This window comes from Mobula birostris, unplaced genomic scaffold (assembly GCF_030028105.1).
Source record: "Mobula birostris isolate sMobBir1 unplaced genomic scaffold, sMobBir1.hap1 scaffold_536, whole genome shotgun sequence".
NCBI lineage: Eukaryota > Metazoa > Chordata > Chondrichthyes > Myliobatiformes > Myliobatidae > Mobula > Mobula birostris.
The window spans coordinates 212,233-232,181 of NW_027278267.1; the positions used below are offsets into that span (position 1 = coordinate 212,233).

At 44.0% G+C, this 19,949-nt stretch overlaps 1 protein-coding gene and 1 long non-coding RNA gene across 3 annotated transcripts in view; one reads left to right on the forward strand and one right to left on the reverse strand.

Moving 5' to 3' along the window:
• The window catches only part of LOC140193366 (butyrophilin subfamily 3 member A1-like), an 82,268-nt gene that overhangs the window by 55,933 nt on the left and 6,386 nt on the right, over window positions 1-19,949 (reverse strand). For both annotated transcript variants that reach the window (XM_072250692.1, XM_072250694.1), the window contains 2 exons: window positions 10,780-10,866; window positions 3,812-4,159 (listed from right to left, as the gene is read on the reverse strand). In XM_072250692.1, coding sequence (XP_072106793.1) covers window positions 3,812-4,159; window positions 10,780-10,837 — 406 coding nt within the window. In that variant the 5' untranslated portion in view covers window positions 10,838-10,866. The remainder of the gene's footprint in view (window positions 1-3,811; window positions 4,160-10,779; window positions 10,867-19,949) is intronic.
• LOC140193368 (uncharacterized) overlaps window positions 11,513-19,949 on the forward strand; it is a 43,189-nt gene continuing 34,752 nt past the window's right edge. Inside the window, exon 1 of the long non-coding RNA XR_011884759.1 lies at window positions 11,513-11,726. This is a non-coding gene — a long non-coding RNA (uncharacterized lncRNA). The remainder of the gene's footprint in view (window positions 11,727-19,949) is intronic.

Genomic DNA, 19,949 nt, shown 5'->3' on the forward strand with positions numbered 1-19,949 from the left:
TTCAAGAAAGAGTTTGATAGAGCTGTTAATGATAGCGGAGTCAAGGAATATGGGGAGAAGGCAGGAACGGAGTACTGATTGTGGATGATCAGCCATGATCACAGTGAATGGTGGTGCTGGCTCGAAGGGAATTGGCCTACTCCTGCACCTATTGTCTATTGTTTACTTAGGAGAATGGAAAAGAGGTTCTGTGGATGAAAACAAGATTCCTGGATGGTACGTTGTATCCCGGGTGCCAAGCTCCGGGACGTCTTGGATCCAGTCCTCAGCATTCCAAACTGGGATGGTCACCAGACAGAGGGTGTGGTCAATGTAGGTACCAATGGCATAGGTAGGAAGAGTGACACTGTTCTGCAAAGTGAGTTCAGGGAGTTAGGAGCCAAGTTAAAGGGCAGGACATCCGGGGTTATGATCTCAGGATTGCTACCCATGCCAAATGCTATTGAGAACAAAAATAGGAAGATTACACCCTTTAACATTTGGCTCAGGAGTTGGTGTAGGAGGGAGGGCACAAGATAAATAGCATTATGAAGGACCCCACGCACCCCTCATACAAACTCTTCTCCTTCCTGCCATCTGGCAAAAGGCACTGAAGCATTCGGGCTCTCACGACCAGACTATGTAACAGTTTCTTCCCCCAAGCCATCAGACCCCTCAATACCCAGAGCCTGGACTGACCCGGAGTTTGCCCTCTCCTGTGCTATTGTCTTGTTTATTATTAATTATTGTAATGCCTGCACTGTTTTTGTGCACTTTATGCAGTCCTGGGTAGGTCTGCAATCTAGTGTAGTTTTTGCATTGTTTTATATAGTTCAGTGTAGTTTTGTATCGTTTCATGTAGCACCATGGTCATGAAAAACGATGTCTTGTTTTTACTGTGTACTGTACCAGCTGTTAAGGTCGACATGACAATAAAAGTAACTTGACTTTTCTTGACTTGAAGATGTTTCATATATGAAAGTTTTGACTAGAGATGGGTTGCGATGTTGAAGTTGTATTATTTGGAGTATTGTGTACAGTTTTGGTCACCCACCTACAGGAAAGATGTAAATAAGTTTGAAAGAGTTCAGAGAAACTTTACAAAAATGTTGTCGGGTCTGGAGGATCTGAGTTGAGGAAAGATTGAATAGGTCAGGACTTTATTCCTTGGAACGCAGAGGAAAGAGGGAAGATTGGACAGAGGTATACAATATAATGAGCGGTATAGATAGGGTAAATGCAAGCAGTCTTTTTCCATTGAGGTTGGGTGGGACTACAACCAGAGTTCATGAGTTAAGGGTGAAAGGTGAAAAGTTTAATGAGCTTATGGGGGGAAACTTCTTCACTCGGAGGTTTGTGAGAGTGTGGAACAAGCTGCCAACACAAGCAGAGCATCACACATCAAAGTTGCTGGTGAACGCAGCAGGCCAGGCAGCATCTCTAGGAAGAGATACAGTCGACGTGTCAGGCCGAGACCCTTCGTCAGGACTAACTGAAGGAAGAGTTAGTAAGAGATTTGAAAGTGGGAGGGGGAGGGATTTGAAACTAAAGGTGTGGCTATGGGCACCCGTATGGGTCCTAGCTATGCCTGCCTTTTTGTTGGCTTCGTGGAACAATCTATGTTCCGTGCCTATTCTGGTATCTGTCCCCCACTTTTCCTTTGCTACATCGACGACTGCATTGGCGCTGCTTCCTGCACACATGCTGAGCTTGTTGACTTTATTAACTTTGCCTCCAACTTTCACCCTGCCCTCAAGTTTACCTGGTCCATTTCCGACACCTCCCTCCCCTTTCTAGAACTTTCTGTTTCTATCTCTGGAGACAGCTTATCCACTGATGTCTACTATAAGCCCACTGACTTTCAAAGCTATCTGGACTATTCCTCTTTTCACGCTGTCTCTTGCAAAAATGCCATCCCCCTTCTCGCAATTCCTCCATCTTCGCCACATCTGCTCTCAGGATGAGGCTTTTCATTCCAGGACGAGGGAGATGTCCTCCTTTTTTAAAGAAAGGGGCTTCCCTTCCTCCACCATCAACTCTGCTCTCAAACGCATCTCCCCCATTTCACGCACCTCTGCTCTCACTCCATCCTCCCGCCACCCCACCAGGAATAGGGTTCCCCTGGTCCTCACCTACCACCCCACCAGCCTCCGGGTCCAACATATTATTCTCCGTAACTTCCGCCAACTCCAACGGGATCCTACCACTAAGCACATCTTTCCCTCCCCACCCCCCGCTTTCCTCAGGGATCGCTCCCTACGTGACTCCCTTCTCCATTCGTCCCTCCCATCCCTCCCCACTGATCTCCCTCCTGGCACTTATCCTTGTAAGCGGAACAAGTGCTACACATGCCCTTACACTTCCTCCCTTACCACCATTCAGGGCCCCAGACAGTCCTTCCAGGTGAGGCGACGCTTCACCTGTGAGTCGGCTGGGGTGATATACTGCGTCCGGTGCTCCCGATGTGGCCTTATATATATTGGCGAGACCCGACACAGGCTGGGAGACCGCTTTGCTGAACACCTACGTTCTGTCCGCCAGAGAAAGCAGGATCTCCCAGTGGCCACACATTTTAATTCCACATCCCATTCCCATTCTGACATGTCTATCCACGGCCTCCTCTACGGTAAAGATGAAGCCACACTCAGGTTGGAGGAACTACACCTTATATTCCGTCTGGGCAGCCTCCAACCTGATGGCTTGAACATTGACTTCTCTAACTTCCACTAATTCCCCACCTCCCACTGCTATTTATTTTTATGCACACATTCTTTCTCTCACTCTCCTTTTTCTCCCTCTGTCCTCCTGACTATACCCCTTGCCCATCTTCTGGGTCCCCCCCCCCATCTTTCTCCCTGGGCCTCCTGTCCCATGATCCTCTCATATCCCCTTTGCCAATCAACTGTCCAGCTCTTGGCTCCATCCCTGCCCCTCCTGTCTTCTCCTATCTGTTTGGATCTCCCCCTCCCCCTCCCACTTTCAAATCTCTTACTAACTCTTCCTTCAGTTAGTCCTGACGAAGGGTCTTGGCCCGAAACGTTGACTGTACCTCTTCCTAGAGATGCTGCCTGGCCTGCTGCGTTCACCAGCAACTTTGATGTGTGTTGCTTGAATTTCCAGCATCGGCAGAATTCCTGTTGTTTGCGCTTTAACAAGCAGAGCATGCAAGGTTGATTTCAATGTTTAAGAGAAGTTTGATTAGATACTGTACATCGTTGGCAGGGGGGTGGAGGGCCATGGTCCCAGTGCAAGTCGATGGGAGTAGGCAATTTAAATGATCCAGCATTGACTACATGGGACAGAGGGCCTGTTTCTGTTTTGGACTTTTCTATGTCTCTGTGACTAAGGTTTGAGAAGAAACTGAAGAGTTGTGAACAAAGCCTGGTCCTTCATGCAAACCAGACTCTTCCACTGATTCTGTCTACACTTTCCACTGGGTTGGGAAAGCAGCCGATATAATCACAGACCCCACCCACACTTGTCATTCTCTCTTTTCCCCTCTCCCATTGAGCAGAAGATACAAAGCCCCAAGAGCACAAACCACCAGACTAGAGGACAGTTTCTATGCCATGGTTATCAAACTCCTGAATGGACATCTCACAAACTAAGATATGAGCACTTGTAGCCCCAGTCTAACTCAATGCTGCCCTCACACCTTATTGTGTAATTGTGTAATTACATGCACTGTAATTTCTCTGCAACAACAGCACGATATTCCACATTGTTTTCTTATTACTACCTCAATATACTTGTGTATGAAATGATCGATCTGGATGGCATGCAAAACAAAAGCTTCCCACTATACCTTCGTATAAATGGCAATAGTACTCACTGAGAACACGCAGTTCAACTGTAGATTGTTTCAAGTCAGTTCTGTCTTCAACTGAACATGTATATCGCCCTTCATCGTCTGGCCTTACGTTCTTTATTCTGAGGGAAATGATTCCTTCGGTAATTTCATCTTTAAACAGTTCTGTCCTTCCTCTGTAATCCTGGTGTTGGGCGAGGGGATCATCTTGTCCATGTCTGTACACGTGGATGGGTGAGCTGAGACCTGATTTCAGCCACTGCACTGCCATGTTGCTGGCAGAGGTTGGTGGGAGCATCTCACAATCCAGTACAACATCTTCACCTGCAATTGCTACAAGAGGCTCATCAGGTACAAGTAGGATAAAATCACCTGGAGAGAAATAATTGATAGACAAGGAATACATATTGAACATTGATCAGGAACCTGTTACCCAATATACTGATCAACTACAACACAACCAGGACTGTGAACACAAACGAAAAAAAATCTCAACAAGTATTACGATTTTGATTACCATATAACCATATAACAATTACAGCATGGAAACAGGCCATCTCGGTCCTTCTAGTCCATGCCGAACTCTTACTCTCACCTAGTCCCGCCGACCTGCACTCAGCCCATAACCCTCCATTCCTTTCCTGTCCATATAGCTGTCCAATTTAACTTTGAACAACAACATCGAACCTGCCTCAACCACTTCTGCTGGAAGCTCGTCCACACAGCTACCACTCTCTGAGAAAAGAAGTTCCCCCTCATGTTACCCCTAAACTTTTGCCCTTTAACTCTCAACTCATGTCCTCTTGTTTGAATCACCCGCACTCTCAATGGAAAAAGCCTATCCACGTCAACTCTATCTATCCTCCTCATAATTTTAAACACCTCTATCAAGTCCCCTCTCAACCTTCTACGCTCCAAAGAATAAAGACCCAACTTGTTCAACCTTTCTCTGTAACTTAGGTGATGAATCCCAAGTAACATTCTAGTAAACCTTCTCTGTACTCTCTCTATGTTGTTGACATCATTCCTATAATTCGATGACCAAAACTGTACACAATACTCCAAATTTGGCCTCACCGATGCCTTGTACAATTTCAACATTACATCCCAACACCTATACTCAATGCTCTGATTAATAAAGGCCAGCACACCAAAAGCTTTCTTCACCACCCTATCCACAGGAGATTCCACCTTCAGGGAACTATGCACCATTATTCCTAGATACCTCTGTTCTACTGCATTCTTCAATGCCCTACCATTTACCATGTAAGTCCTATTTAGCTTGATCCTACCAAAGTGTAGCACCTCACATTTATCACCATTAAACTCCATCTGCCATCTTTCAGCCCACTCTTCTAACTGGCCTAAATCTACTGCAAGCTTTGAAAACCTACTTCATTATCCACAACTCCACCTATCTTAGTATCATCTGCATACTTACTCATCCAATTTACCACCCCATCATCCAGATCGTTAATGCATATGACAAACAACATTGGACCCAGTACAGATCCCTGAGGCACACCACTAGTCACCAGCCTCCAATCTGACACACAGTTATCCACCACCACTCTCTAGCGTCTCCCAACCAGCCACTGCTGAATCCATTTTACTACTTCAATATTAATACCTAATGATTGAACCTTCCTAACTAACCTTACGTGTGGGACCTTGTCAAAGTCCTTACTGAAGTCCATATAGACAACATCCACTGCTTTACCCTCATCAACTTTCCTAGTAACCTCTTGAAAAAATTCAATAAGATTTGTCAAACATGACCTTCCACATACAAATCCATGTTGACTGTTCCTATTCAGACCCTGTCTATCCAGATAATTATATATATCATCTCTAAGGATACTTTCCATCAATTTACCCACCACTGACATCAAACTCATAGGCCGATAATTGCTAGGTTTACTCTTAGAACCCTTTTTAAACAATTACATACCATCAAAGGGCCTGTACTGTACTGTGCTGTTCTATGTTCTATTAACTAGTGTGGAGGAGCAGGGGGATCTGGCGGTACATGTCCACAGATCCCTGAAAGTTGCCTCAGAGGTAGATAGGGTAGTTAAGAAAGCTTATGAGGTGTTAGCTTTCATACGTCGAGGGATAGAGTTTAAGAGTCACGATGCAATGATGCAGCCCTATAAAACTCTGGTTAGGCCACACTAGGAGTACTGTGTCCATTTCTGGTCGCCTCACTATAGGAAGGATGTGGAAGCATTGGAAAGGGTACAGAGGAGATTTACTAGGATGCTGCCTGGTTTAGAGAGTATGGATTATGTTCAGAGATTAAGGGAGCTAGGGCTTTACTCTTTGGAGAGAAGGAGGATGAGAGGAGACATGATAGAGGTGTACAAGATAATAAGAGAAATAGATAGAGTGGACAGCCAGTGCCTCTTCCCCAGGGCACCACTGCTCAATACAAGAGGACATGGCTTTAAGGTAAGGGGTGGGAAGTTCAAGGGGGATATTAGAGGAAGGTTTTTTACTCAGAGAGTAGTTGGTGCGTGGAATGCACTGCCTGAGTCAGTGGTGGAGGCAGATACACTAGTGAAACTTAAGAGACTACTAGACAGGTATATGGATGAATTTAAGTTGGGGGGTTACATGGGAAGCAGGGTTTAAGGGTCGGCACAACGTTGTGGTCTGTAGGGCCTGTACTGTGCTGTACTGCTCTATGTTCTAAAAATTGAAACGGGTAAGTTAGCAGCTGGTTTTAACACAAGTTTGCATATAAATTTACTACAGATTATAATAAAAATGTTAAAAAAAATACTGGTTCTACCCCTACATCTACCCCACTCTCCCAACCATCAAAATAATTTTGGCATCCCACAGAGCACCAGGGTGGAAAATAACATCCCACAGCTGCTCCACCACAACCCACCCAACAAGCATGAAGAAAGGGATGGTTTAGGACTGAGGGTGGGTAATGGGGTGGGTGGAACTCAGCACGGAAATCTGTATGTGAAATCCAACAGAAAAACCCAAATTACAACAAAAAATTTGATGAGAAGAGTTTATTGCATTCCAAGTTCTCATAGACCAAAATTTGAGGGCTGAAGCAGCAACTTTATATAGACATTGTCCGGTTGTCATTTATTTTTTTTAAACAAACTGCAAAAAGCTGATGCTCCATCACTACTCCCAATCAAACATGATGACACAAAGGTTGGAGGTGTTGTTGATAGTGTGGAGGGCTGTCAGAGGTTACATTGGGACATCGCTAGGATACAAAACTGGGCTGAGAAGTGGAAGATGCAGTTTTACCCAGACAAGTGTGAGGTGGTTCATTTTGTTTGGTCAAATATGACAGCAGGATATAGTATTAATGGTAAGACTCTTGGCAGTGTGGAGGATCAGAGGGATCTTGGGGACCCCATCCATAGGACACTCAAAGCTGCTGTGCAGGTTGATTGTGTGGTTAAGAAGGCATACGGTGCATTGGCCTTCATCAACCGTGGGATTGAATTTAAGAGCTGAGAGGTAATGTTACAGCTATATAGGACCCTGGTCAGACCCCACTTGGAGTACTGTGCTCAGTTCTGGTCACCTCACTACAGGAAGGATGTGGAAACTATCGAAAGGGTGCAGAGGAGATTTATAAGGGTGTTGCCTGGATTTGGGAGCAGGCCTCATGAGAATAGGTTGTGTGAACCTGGCCTTTTGTCCTTGGAACAACAGAGGATGAGAGGTGACCTGAGAGAGGTGTGTAAGATGATGAGAGGCATTGATCATGGAGATAGTCAAAGGCTTTCTCCCTGGGCTGAAATGGCGAACACAAGAGGGCTCAGGTTTAAAGTGCTTGGAAGGAGGTACAGAGGAGATGTCAGGGGTAAGTTTTTAACACAGAGAGTGGTGAGTGCGAGGAATGGGCTTCCGGCAATGGTGGTGGAGGCTGATACGACTGGGTCTTTTAAGAGACTCCTGGATCCGTACATGGAGCTTAAGAAAATAGAGGTAACCCTTGGTAATTTCTAAAGTAAGTATGTTGGCACAGCATTGTGGGGTGAAGGTCCTGTATTCTGCTGTAGGTTTTCTATGTTTCTATCACTCTTGGCATCATGCCAAACAGAGATAAAACCCTAATGCAGAAACTAGCCTACTTAACAGATATTTTTCATCATATGAACTAGTTTCTGAATTTCCTGGAGAAAAAGTTTTGACTTCAAATGACAAGATTCATCGATTTAAAAGGATACTGAATCTTAGGAAAAATCATGTTGCAAAAGGAAATCTTGAAAAGTTTCCACAGCTGTTTGGGCTTGAGAGTGAGGAAGAATATCAGGGAGTCTTGACTCTTATTGAAAACCACCTGGAAGAACTGCAGAACAAAACTGAACAGTATTTTTCCTCCCTTTCAACTCAAGTGTATGACTGGTTGAGGGAACCTTTCTCTGAATCTTCTGCTCAGTCTGAGAGCCTGACTTTGAGAGAAGAGGAAGAACTTTGTGAGCTGCTCTCTGATCATGCACTCAGGATTAGATTTACTGACCTGACCCTGGACAAGTTCTGGATTTCTGTAGAAGAAGAGTATCTTGCCATCAGAAAGCAATGAACATTTTGCTGCAGATTTCAACTTCTTACACATGTGAGCAAGCTTTTTCTTGCTGAACCAGCAAAAAGAGCAAGGATAAAAATCATCTCATTTCAGCAGAAGGTGAAATCCATGTGTGCTTATCTCAAGTTCGACCCAGAATTGAAAAATTTATTTTGTTTGCCTTATGAGTTTTTAAAATTTATGGAAGGAAAAGAAAGAGATTAATTCCAAGAAAGGTCAGCTAAAATACTCTGCTCAAAAGGGCATTGACAATTATTTTTATATTATTATATCTACAACCTACTGATCACACTAACGTACTGTGAGCTGTAGATATAATTTTGATGCAGGGGTTCCCTGAGATCTAAAAATTATTTCAACAGTTCTTCCAGGGACAAAGTTTGTTAAAGGCTGATCTAAATATCTGCATGACAATTTTCCTCTGTGATCAATTGTTTGGAGATATATAGCAGAATTAGGCAGATGGCAAGTTCCTGATGACAAGTAACCAACACACTCTGGAATTTAGCAGAGATGGTTCCTCACACCACAGTGTACCCCCACACCCCAATGGCCTATGTGAGTGGTTTCACCGCTCCTCAAAGGCTGCTCTGAGGGCTTCCCTGACCTATGGGTGTTGGCATAATCATCTCCCGTGGGTCCGCCTGGGGCCCAGAATAGCTCCAAGAGGACCTGCAGTCATCCATGGCTGTTGGTATAAGGGCAGCCATTACGAGACCCAGGTGATTTCATTCCTGACACCACGACTGCCTTGTCAACCATTCAAAACGTGCCACCTTCCTCAGTAAATTCAATTCCTTTTCACCTATTTCTACCTCCCATCATGGTGCACAGCTCACTTGGCTTCCTGTTGACCTACGTTCCACCTCGTTCGTTTTCATCTGACGTGACGCACACCAACATCCCCTTAGACCCCTAGCGACGACCCATTCCATGTTTTGGAATGGGGAGAAAAGACTTTTATCCCAGATGAGATGGGTAAACCTGAACATATTTTGGTAGGTTGCCTTAAACCGACCCACCAGGATTTGGAGGATTCCGCTACCCTGCACCTGGTGTCACAACATGACCATGAGTGTGTCAACACTCCTCTGGAGGAGCCGAGGCATCTGCTGTTCCTCCTCCCATGGAACACAGAACCTGAGCTGGGCAGCTCATCCAAACTCCGGACAGGGTCACAATGCCGGTTTTAGTGAAGTATGGGGAGTTGTATGGTCATGTAATCAGTGGAAATATATATAATTAACAACCACAGACACTGAGTTGGAGCTTCATATTAAACGCTGATCTGACTTAATTACATTAAGTTTTTTAACCATGCATTGTGTTCAGGGTTTGGAGTACAATAAAGGAGTTGTTAATATGTTTCTTAAACATAAAATGCCTTCACCATTTTTATTTGTGAAAACCTACAATGTTCTCTAAAGGCAGAGTGCACTGAGGAAAAGCTTTTGGATGGAAGGTCGACTTTCGGGTGCACAGAGCCCAAAATGTGCAGATTTCACAGTGAAGGACATTTGAACAAGATGTTCCTGACTTGCTGTTCACGGCCTGTTTGACATTCCTTCACACATATCATATCATTTATATGCCAAGAATTTGGCACAGAGCCTAATGATGACCTGGCCTCACAAATATTGCAAAACACTCTTTGCTTTCTCAATTTACAAGATTGGTACATCAATTATTCTTGAGGATATGGTGATGTTTTTCTTCCTTGCACTGCTCCATTACTTCTGGTGAATGTCTCCCAGTGTTGCTGGGGAGGGTGTTCCACCATTCAGACACTGCTGGGGAAGGGATTCCTATACAGGGTGTGTCTGAGCCACCAAATGCAATGCTGGTAAAAAGGGAAAGGCCCAGCAAGGAATCGTAGGAATCCAGGACCACTGGAGTCCTGATGAAGGGTCTCAGCCCGAAACAATGACTTTTAATTCTTCTCCATAGATGCTACCTGACCTGTCAGAATTCTGCCAGCATTTGCTGAGTTACTCTGGATTTCCAGTATCCGCAGGATTGTCTGTCTGTGTCTGCGTGCACGCGCATGAGTATGTCTACATGTTTAATGATTTTCCTGTGATTCATGGGAGTTGTAGCTGAAGTGATTGTGGGGGTTTGATCAGGTACACACCAAAAACTAAACTCAATACTGTCATACATTTCATCTATCTCACAAATTAATACATATAAAAGTCAGCAATTTATAGTTCTTCACCAAATAAGAGGCTCTTGAAAACATTTTTGTAATTACAGATATCTATAATCTCACTTTCAAGGATAAGAATGGGACATTCATTCATTGCAATTAAGTAGTGTGAACAATTTGATAAGTTACTAAATATAAAACACTTTATCTTCTGATTCCATGTGTCTACTCTGTGAGATAAAGAAACATAATTAAACAAGATTTTGTGGTAATTACCTTGGAGTGAGATGAGAATCTCATTCAGTAACAGCAGAGTGCAGTGAATCACTTTCATCTCAGCAGAAGAGTCGAGAGGCTGGCAAGCTGGGAGAGGGGTTGTGGGAAGGGGGAGGGGGTAGTGGGTGGAGTGGGGGTGGGGGAGAGAGAGAGAGATGTTAGTCCTGTCACTTGAGGGAAGCTGTGAGCATCCCCTCCCTCACTATCCTCAGCACCAATGTCTACCAACCCCACTCCCAATAACCTGAGAAAAAATGCCCTCGGCCTCTCCACACAAGGTGGGAACAAGTTACTGGGCAAAGGAGCACCAGGTTCAGCATGGAGCCCCCACCTCATTTTCGAAATGTAGGGAATATTTTTAACCAACAAACTTGTATTAAAATAGGGAAATTATTGTCAAGATTTTCATAATTAGATTAGCAAAATGTATTTACTTACTCCAGAACACTATGATGTTCAGTAATATAAAGGTACAATCATCACAGTGTCATATTAGTAAAAATATTGTTCCTGTACATGTTTAAGCCAGTTGTTCCCGAAGATTCAACAACATTCTGACCAGTGCTGACAAGTCCAATGGGAATTGTAGTTGGGAAATGTTGCTGAGGTGTCATCAGGAAGGATGTTAGGATTCCTGTTCTCTCATATGTGGAGAATTTATTCATCATTTAAGCCACAAAAGCACTAGATCCTTTGCTAACTAGCATGTTTTATGGACTTTGATAGATTTACAGAACGGAACAGGATGGAACTCCTGATTTTTCTCGGCAGTTGATCAGGACATGACTGCGCAAGCGTGTGCAAGTCGGTCTGTGAGGCAACGGGAGTATTTAAAAGAGAGCAGTTTGATGGAGCAGGCGATGGAGTAGAGAGAGACAGAGTAGGAAGGCTTTGTCTCGAGAGGCTTCGGTGAACAGAGGCTGAGGACGAGCTTCACTCCGAGTGAGGTAAGGCCGGGTAAGTTCCTTTAAAAGGAGAACGGTCTGCAGTGGTATTTTATTTGAAGCAAGGAAGGCGGCGAGGCTGTAGCGTATTCGGTAGGTCATGACAGCTGAGATCGGCCCCGTGGTTTGTTCCTCCTGCAGCATGAGGGAAATCAGGGATACTTCCAGTGTCCCTGCCGACTATGTGTGCAGGAAATGTGTCCAGCTGCAGCTTCTGGCAGACCGCATTGAGCGGCTGGAGCTGTGACTGGATTCACACTGGAGCATCCGCGATGCTGAGAAAGTCGTGAATAGCACGTTCAGTGAGTTGGCCACACCGCAGGTAAAGGCTACACAGGCAGAAAGGGAATGGGTGGCCACTAAACAGCGCAGCAGTAGGCAGGTAGTGCAGGAGTCCCCTGAGGTCATCTCCCTCCTAAACAGATACACTGTTTTAGATACTGTTGGGGGAGATGTCTCATCAGGGGAAGACAGCAGCAGCCGAGTTCATGGCACCATGGGTGGCTCTGCGGCACAGGAGGGAACGGAAAGGAATGGGAGAGCTATAGTGATAGGAGATTTGATTGTAAGGGGAACAGATAGGCATTTCTGCGGCCGCAAACGAAAGTCCAGCAGGGGGAGCGTTTGCTACTGTTCTTCAGGAGGATTTAAACTAATGTGGCAGGGGGATGGGAACAAGTGCAGAGAGACAGAGGGGTGTAAAAAGAGGGTAGAAGCAAAAAGTAGTAAGGTGAAAAGTAAAAGGGGCAGGCTGTCAAATCCAGGGCAAAAATCAAAAAGGACCACTTTTCAACATAACGCAATAGAAAGGAAGGACATTAGCCGAGAGGATGTGGAATCGATTTGGGTAGAGCTACATAACACTAAGGGGCAGAAAACGCTGGTGGGAGTTGTGTACAGGCCACCTAACAGTAGTAGTGAGGTTGGGGATGGCACTAAACAGGAGATTAGAAATGCGTGCAATAAAGGAACAGCAGTTATAATGGGTGACTTCAATCTATATATAGATTGGGTGAACCAAATTGGTAAGGGTGCTGAGGAAGAGAATTTCTTGGAATGTATGCAGGATGGTTTTCTGAACCAACACATGTTGAGGAACCAACTAGAGAGCAGGCTATTCTAGACTGGGTATTGAGCAATGAGGAAGGGTTAGTTAGCAATCTTGTCGTGCGAGGCCCTTGGGTAAGAGTGACCATAATATGGTGGAATTCTTCATTAAGATGGACAGTGACGTAGTTAATTCAGAAGGTTCTGAACTTAAAGAAGGGTAACTTTGAAGGTATGAGACGTGAATTAGCTAAGATAGACTGGCAAATGACACTTAAAGGGTTGACGGTGGATATGCAATGGCAAGCATTTAAAGATCACATGGATGAACTACAAGAATTGTTCATCCCAGTTTGGCAAAAGAATAAATCAAGGAAGGTAGTGCACCCGTGGCTGACAAGAGAAATTAGGGATAGTATCAATTCCAAAGAAGAAACATACAAATTAGCCAGAAAAAAGCAGCTCACCTGAGGACTGGGAGAAATTCAGAGTCCAGCAGAGGAGGACAAAGGGTTTAATTAGGAAAGGGAAAAAAGATTATGAGGGAAAAAAGATTATGAGAGAAAACTGGCAGGGAACATAAAAACTGACTGTAAAAGCTTTTATAGATATGTGAAAAGAAAAAGATTGGTTAAGACAAATGTAGGTCCCTTACAGTCAGAAACAGGTGAATTGATCATGGGGAACAAGGACATGACAGCCATTGAATAACTACTTTGGTTCTGTCTTCACTAAGGAGGACATAAATAATCTTCCAGAAATATTAGGGGACAGAGGGTCTAGTGAGATGGAGGAACTGAGGGAAATAAGTGTTAGTAGGAAGTGGTGTTTGGTAAATTGAAGGGATTAAAGGCAGATAAATCCCCAGGGCCAGATGGTCTGCATCCCAGAGTGCTTAAGGAAGTAGCCCAAGAAATAGTGGATGCATTAATGATAATTTTCAAAACTGTTTAGATTCTGGATTAGTTCCTGAGGATTGGAGGGTGGCTAATATAACCCCGCTTTTTAAAAAAGGAGGGAGAGAGAAACCGGGGAATTTCAGACCGGTTAGCCTAACATCGGTGGTGGGGAAAATGCTAGAGTCAGTTATCAAAGATGTGATAACAGCACATTTGGAAAGCGGTGAAATCATTGGACAAAGTCAGCATGGATTTGTGAAAGGAAAATCATGTCTGACGAATCTCATAGAATTTTTTGAGAATGTAACTAGCAGAGTGGATAGGGGAGAACCAGTGGATGTGGTATATTTGGATTTTCAAAAGGCTTTTGACAAGGTCCCACACAGGAGATTAGTGTGCAAACTTAAAGCACACAGTATTGTGGGTATGGTGTTGATATGGATAGAGAATTGGTTGGCAGATAGGAAGCAAAGAGTAGGAATAAACGGGACCTTTTCAGAATGGCAGGCGGTGACTAGTGGGGTACTGCAAGGCTCAGTGCTGGGACCCCAGTTTTTTACAATATATATTAATGACTTAGCTGAGGGAATTAAATGCAGCATCTTCAAGTTTGCGGATGACACGAAGCTGGGCGGCAGTGTTAGCTGTGAGGGGGATGCTAAAAGGATGCAGGGTGACTTGGATAGGTTAGGTGAGTGGGCAAATTCATGGCAGATGCAATTTAATGTGGATAAATGTGAGGTTATCCACTTTGGTGGCAAAGACAGGAAAACAGATTATTATCTGAATGGTGGCCGATTAGGAAAAGGGGAGGTGCAACTGGACCTGGGTGTCATTATACACCAGTCATTGAAAGTAGGCATGCAGGTACAGCAGGCGGTGAAAAAGATGAATGGTATGCTGGCATTCATAGCAAGAGGATTCGAGTACAGGAGCAGGGAGGTACTACTGCAGTTGTACAAGGCCTTGGTGAGACCACACCTGGAGTAGTGTGTGAAGTTTTGGTCCCCTAGTCTGAGGAAAGACATTCTTGCCATAGAGGGATTACAAAGAAGGTTCACCAGATTGATTCCTGGGATGGCAGGACTTTCATATGATGAAAGACTGGATCGACTAGGTTTATACTCGCTGGAATTCAGAAGATTGAGGGGGGATCTGATTGAAACGTATAAAATTCTACAGGGATTGGACAGGCTAGATACGGGAAGATTGTTCTCGACGTTAGGAAGGTCCAGAATGAGGGGTCACAGTTTGAGGATAAAGGGGAAGCCTTTTAGGACCGAGATGAGGAAAAACTTCTTCACACAGAGAGTGGTGAATCTGTGGAATTCTCTGCCACAGGAAACAGTTGAGGCCAGTTCATTGGCTATATTTAAGAGGGAGTTAGATATGGCCTTTGTGGCTAAAGGGATCAGGAGGTATGGAGAGAAGGCAGGTACAGGGTTCTGAGTTGGATGATCAGCCATGATCATACTGAATGGTGGTGCAGGCTCGAAGGGCCGAGTGGCCTACTCCTGCACCTATTTTCTATGTTTCTATGGAAACAGGCCAGTAAGTCCACAAAATTTGTGCTAACACCAAACACCCACTGACATTAATCCTGCCCTAATTCATTTTATTCTCCTCACATTCACATCAACTCCCCAAATATTCCCCTGGTCATTACAGCATTTACAGGAACCAATTAGCCTACCAATCTGAGAGCTTATGGGATCTGTGAGGAAACTAAGCATGCAGGGCAATCCTGCAACAGTCACAGAGAAAATGTGTAAATTCCACAAACAAGCCTTAAGGTCAGGATTACAACTTGGCCATTTAAACTCTGAACCAATAATACTATATAAGCCACAAAGTTTATCATGACCAACATACGCAGTAAAATTTCTCACAAAGGGCCAGCAAGTGATCGAGCAACTGAAGAACCTGACTGTAAACAGTGGCAGAATACAATCAACACTTTCACCGTCAAAAACTGAACTTAATGTATTTTGTCTTATTTCTTGCTTTCCATAAAACATGCACAAGGAGAAATTCCCCCAAAGTTTAAGCAAATGGCCAAGTATGGATTAACTCCAGAAGAGTTAAGTGCACTCTAGGCTTTTAATACATGGCAAAGAATAAAGGGTAAAATTGTGGAAATGAAAGAGAACTTTGGCAAAATTGTTCAGTTCAACAACACTGTTGTTCAGAAATGGAAAATTATATTCAAGTAAAACATATTGTGGTGTATACCAAATTTCTGAAGAATTCAGCAGGCCAGGCAACATTTGCAAAGAAAATGAGTCAATATTTTGGGCCAAGGACCTTTCATCAGAATGGCAAAAATAATTAAGTTGCAAATTCCTGTACAGTGGTGAGAAGGTATAATTCCTGTGATAGGGTGCAGATAGGGTTGTTATCAGAACTATTAGTAAAAAACAGCTAATACTGTCAAAAGGGAGAGAAACACCAGCGTTAAGCTCCCGACGGCTGATATGAATGAGGAGTACCTGTATGATAATGATGAGGGGCTGTGCCTAGAATCTGGGAGTTTGAAAGCACAGAAGCCAGTGGGGCAGGGTATTAAACTGGGTTCACATTAAACTCAGAAAGGATTGTCAGCTTAGAAAGGAAGGAAGGTGTTTGACCTCCCCCACCCCCCCCACCCAACACATACACACACTCACAGAGACACACACACACACACACACACACACACACACACTTAAAGGATTTCAATGTGAAGATCCATGTGGAAGTACAAGCTACTCACACCTTCCACAAGACCCAAACTCTTCTCCAGATCTGAAAAGGAGCAGTTGTGCATGAACTGGGCTGTCTGAGGAGACGTGGTATTCTGTCCCAAGCTGAACTGTGACTGGGTCGCCCCCATTTCCAGTCATTCCAAAGCAGAGTGAAACAGTGATGCCGTGGGACTAAGTTGCTACATGAATGTTCATACACATAACTCAATTTTTTTTGCAACTGGACAGGCAAATGGATTCACTAAGATGAATTTATCCATCTCTAAACAGCAGATGGGCCTGAATCCAGTGACTGACGTGTCTCACAATTAACACACACAAAGGGTATGTGGAGGTTAAACAGCACCAGAGTTTATGCACTGTGCAACAGATGAGATTTTGGATCAGCTGATTATGCTCTTTTCTTCACTGTGAAATCTTGGTTTCAGTATGGAGCTACCAGGAGTAGTGATGGTCAGACTGTAGTCTTAATGGAATCAGCATCAGCATGCAAAATGCAAATTTCCTCAAAAATTAAAGCATTACATGGCCTGTCAAACTGATCTTGAATTCAAGGCCTCAGAGCAAAGTCAATGCAACTATCAAAGCACCACCTTCAGCTGATGCAGCCGAACTCAGGTCAGTCTAGAGTTTGTTGAATTATTAGATGTCAACCTTCATGCATCCATTTCAGGGGTCCAAATGACCAGAGGCCAGATAGAATTGGTCCCCTGCATTTCAGAAAAGCACTAAGTTTTACAGGTGACCAGCACACTACAGTTCAGAGACGTGTTGCTAAGGCCATCAAGAAACAAATTTTCCAAAGAAACAATATGGAATCATGTCCTTTCAAAAAGCTTAGAATTAGCCTCAATAGGGAAGCCCAATATTCTACGCAATGACTTTTTGATAAGTAGGATCAGCAATTTACAGATCAGGACTGTATCCAGTGGGGTTCTCCACTATGACTCTCTGAGGTTGAGGAAACAGTTACTGAGTATCACTCTCGTATTTCAGAGCAGCTCTTGACCATGACTAGATCAAGACGGAGAATTTGAGAGTCAGTGTTTTGTCAAGCTGCTGAAAATCCACCTCTCCAAAGGCACTCCATGTGTGGAACTGCCTGCGGACAAACAATGTCTGCTGGTCACAATTTGTGTCCACTCAAAATGTCTGGAAATGCTTCCCGCAGAGTGACTGTGACTAACAGGACTAGGAGACAATTGCTTGCAGCTTTTAGATTATAAAGAGTAATGGTGCTGCTTCTTCACTTCAATCAGTGATACTGGTTCCATCCTGACCTCAGTCTGGGACTGTTTGTTGGGAATTGCACAGTCTGAGACTGATGGGTTTCCCCTGGGAGCTCCAGTGTCCTCCCACATCCCAAAGATGGGTTGGTTGATTGGTTAATTGGCTGCTGTAAATTCCCCTACTTCATTTGACACACAGGAGTAATTAGTTTCCGGGGATAATAACAGAGAAGTAGAACAAAAGTCACTGCTGTTGGATTCCACACTGACTTCCTGGGCCAAATAGCCTCCCCACATAACAAATAGAATATGAGGTTCAGAAAATTCAAATCACACTTTAGTCAGAGAAACAGGAGATTCAGACAATTATCCCAAACAGTCTGTCGGTGTCCATGCTCCATGCCATCCTCCTCTTCTCAGTGCACAATATCCAGTTCATCTCTAACCATCAATCTCCTGTATGAGATTTTAAAAACTTCCAACAAGACCTTCTCCCAACCACCGACTGAATCAATAAGCGATGGAAATATGAAATGTGCAACAAGAAAGCCCCGGAAACACAAATAACAAGAGTGAAAGCGGAGGGAGGAGTGGGATCTCTCCAATGAGCTGTGCAGTTTGCCCCAACACCCAGACCCGGGAAGCCCCCACAGACCTGCCAATGAGTTTCAGTGCGGGGAACAGAAAGTTTCCCTACTTCCTCCTTCCAGACAATTAGTGCCCATCACAGTCTGAAAGCTCAGTCACAGAACAGGCTGAAGAACAAGGCTTCAGAAAATAGGACCACAAAGAGGTGGTTGCTGGAGACAGAGGAGCGACTACAGGATTGCTCCGAGTCAGCAGACTGGGCCCTGTTCAAGGACTCATTTGTGGTTATGAATGAAGACACCATGGTTGTCATGGAGTTTATATAAAAAAAAATTAGCTGTGTCCCCACAAAATCGCTCAGATATCTCATGTTCTCGATACTTATTATTATTTATTGTCAGACCATAAGATGGCGCAGAATTAGGCCATTTGGCCCATCGAGTCTGCTCCACGATTCTCTCACGGCTGATACTTTTTTCCCTTCCTCAACCCCATTCCTCGGCCTTCTCCCTGTAACCTTTGATCCCATGGCCAATCAAGAACCTGTCAATCTCTGCCTTAAATACACCCAACGACCTGGCCTCCACAGCTGGGTGTGGTAATAAATTCCACAAATGTATCACCCTCTGGCTAAAGAAATTTCTCCACATCTATGTTTTCAGTGGGCTCTCCTCTATCCTGAGGCTGAACCCCCTTGTCCTGGACTCCCCCACCATGGGAATCACCCTTTCCACATCCACTCTGTCTTGGCCTTTCAACATTCAAAAGGTTTCAATGAAATCCCCCCTCATCCTTCTTCATTCCAGCAAGTACAGACCAAGAGCCATCAAACGTCCTTTCTTTCTTTTGATATTTACACAGTTTTTTTGTATTTTGCACACTGGTTCAATGCCCAATCGGTGTGTTCAACCAGTTATGATTATTATTCTATGGGTTTATTGAGTATGGACACTGGAAAATGAATCTCAGTGTTGTATCTGGTGAAATATGTTCTTTGATGATAAATTTACTTTAAATTTTGAAAGCTACTGCTGTAAGTAAACCAACACCAGGATCCATCCAGTCTTCAAAGAGAGATTGCAAAGGGAGTTGGAAAGGACATATAATAAGGGTAAAGTCACAATTGTAATAGTGAACTTCAATACGCAAGGGGATTGGGAAAATCAGGTTGGTGATGGCTGGCAAGAGAGGGAATTTTTGAATGTCTATGAGACGGCTTTTTAGAGCAGTTTGTGCCTGAGTCTACAAGAGGAAAGGCTATCTTTGGGTGTTATGTAATAATCCAGATTTTATTATAGAGCTTAAGGTAAAGTAATCCTTTGGAGGCAGAGATCATAATACGATTAAAATCATGCTGCAATTTGAGAAGGAGAAGCACGAGTCAGATTTATCAGTATTGCAATGGAATAAAGGGAATTACAGAAGCATGAGAGAGGAGCTTGCTCAGGCGGATTGGAGGGGTCTACTGGCGTGGATGACAGCAGCGCAGAGGTGGCTGATGTTTCTGGCAGTAGTTCACAAGGCACAGGATAGATATGTCCCACAGAAGTAGTTCTGAAATGGCAGGGGTAGTCAACTGTCGCTGACAAGGGAAATTAAGGATGGCATAAAAGCCAAGGAAAGGGCAAATGTGAGTGGGAAATTGGATGAATGGGAAGTTAAAATCCAACAAAAGGCAATTACAAAAGCCATAAGGGAAAAGATGAAATATGAAAGCAA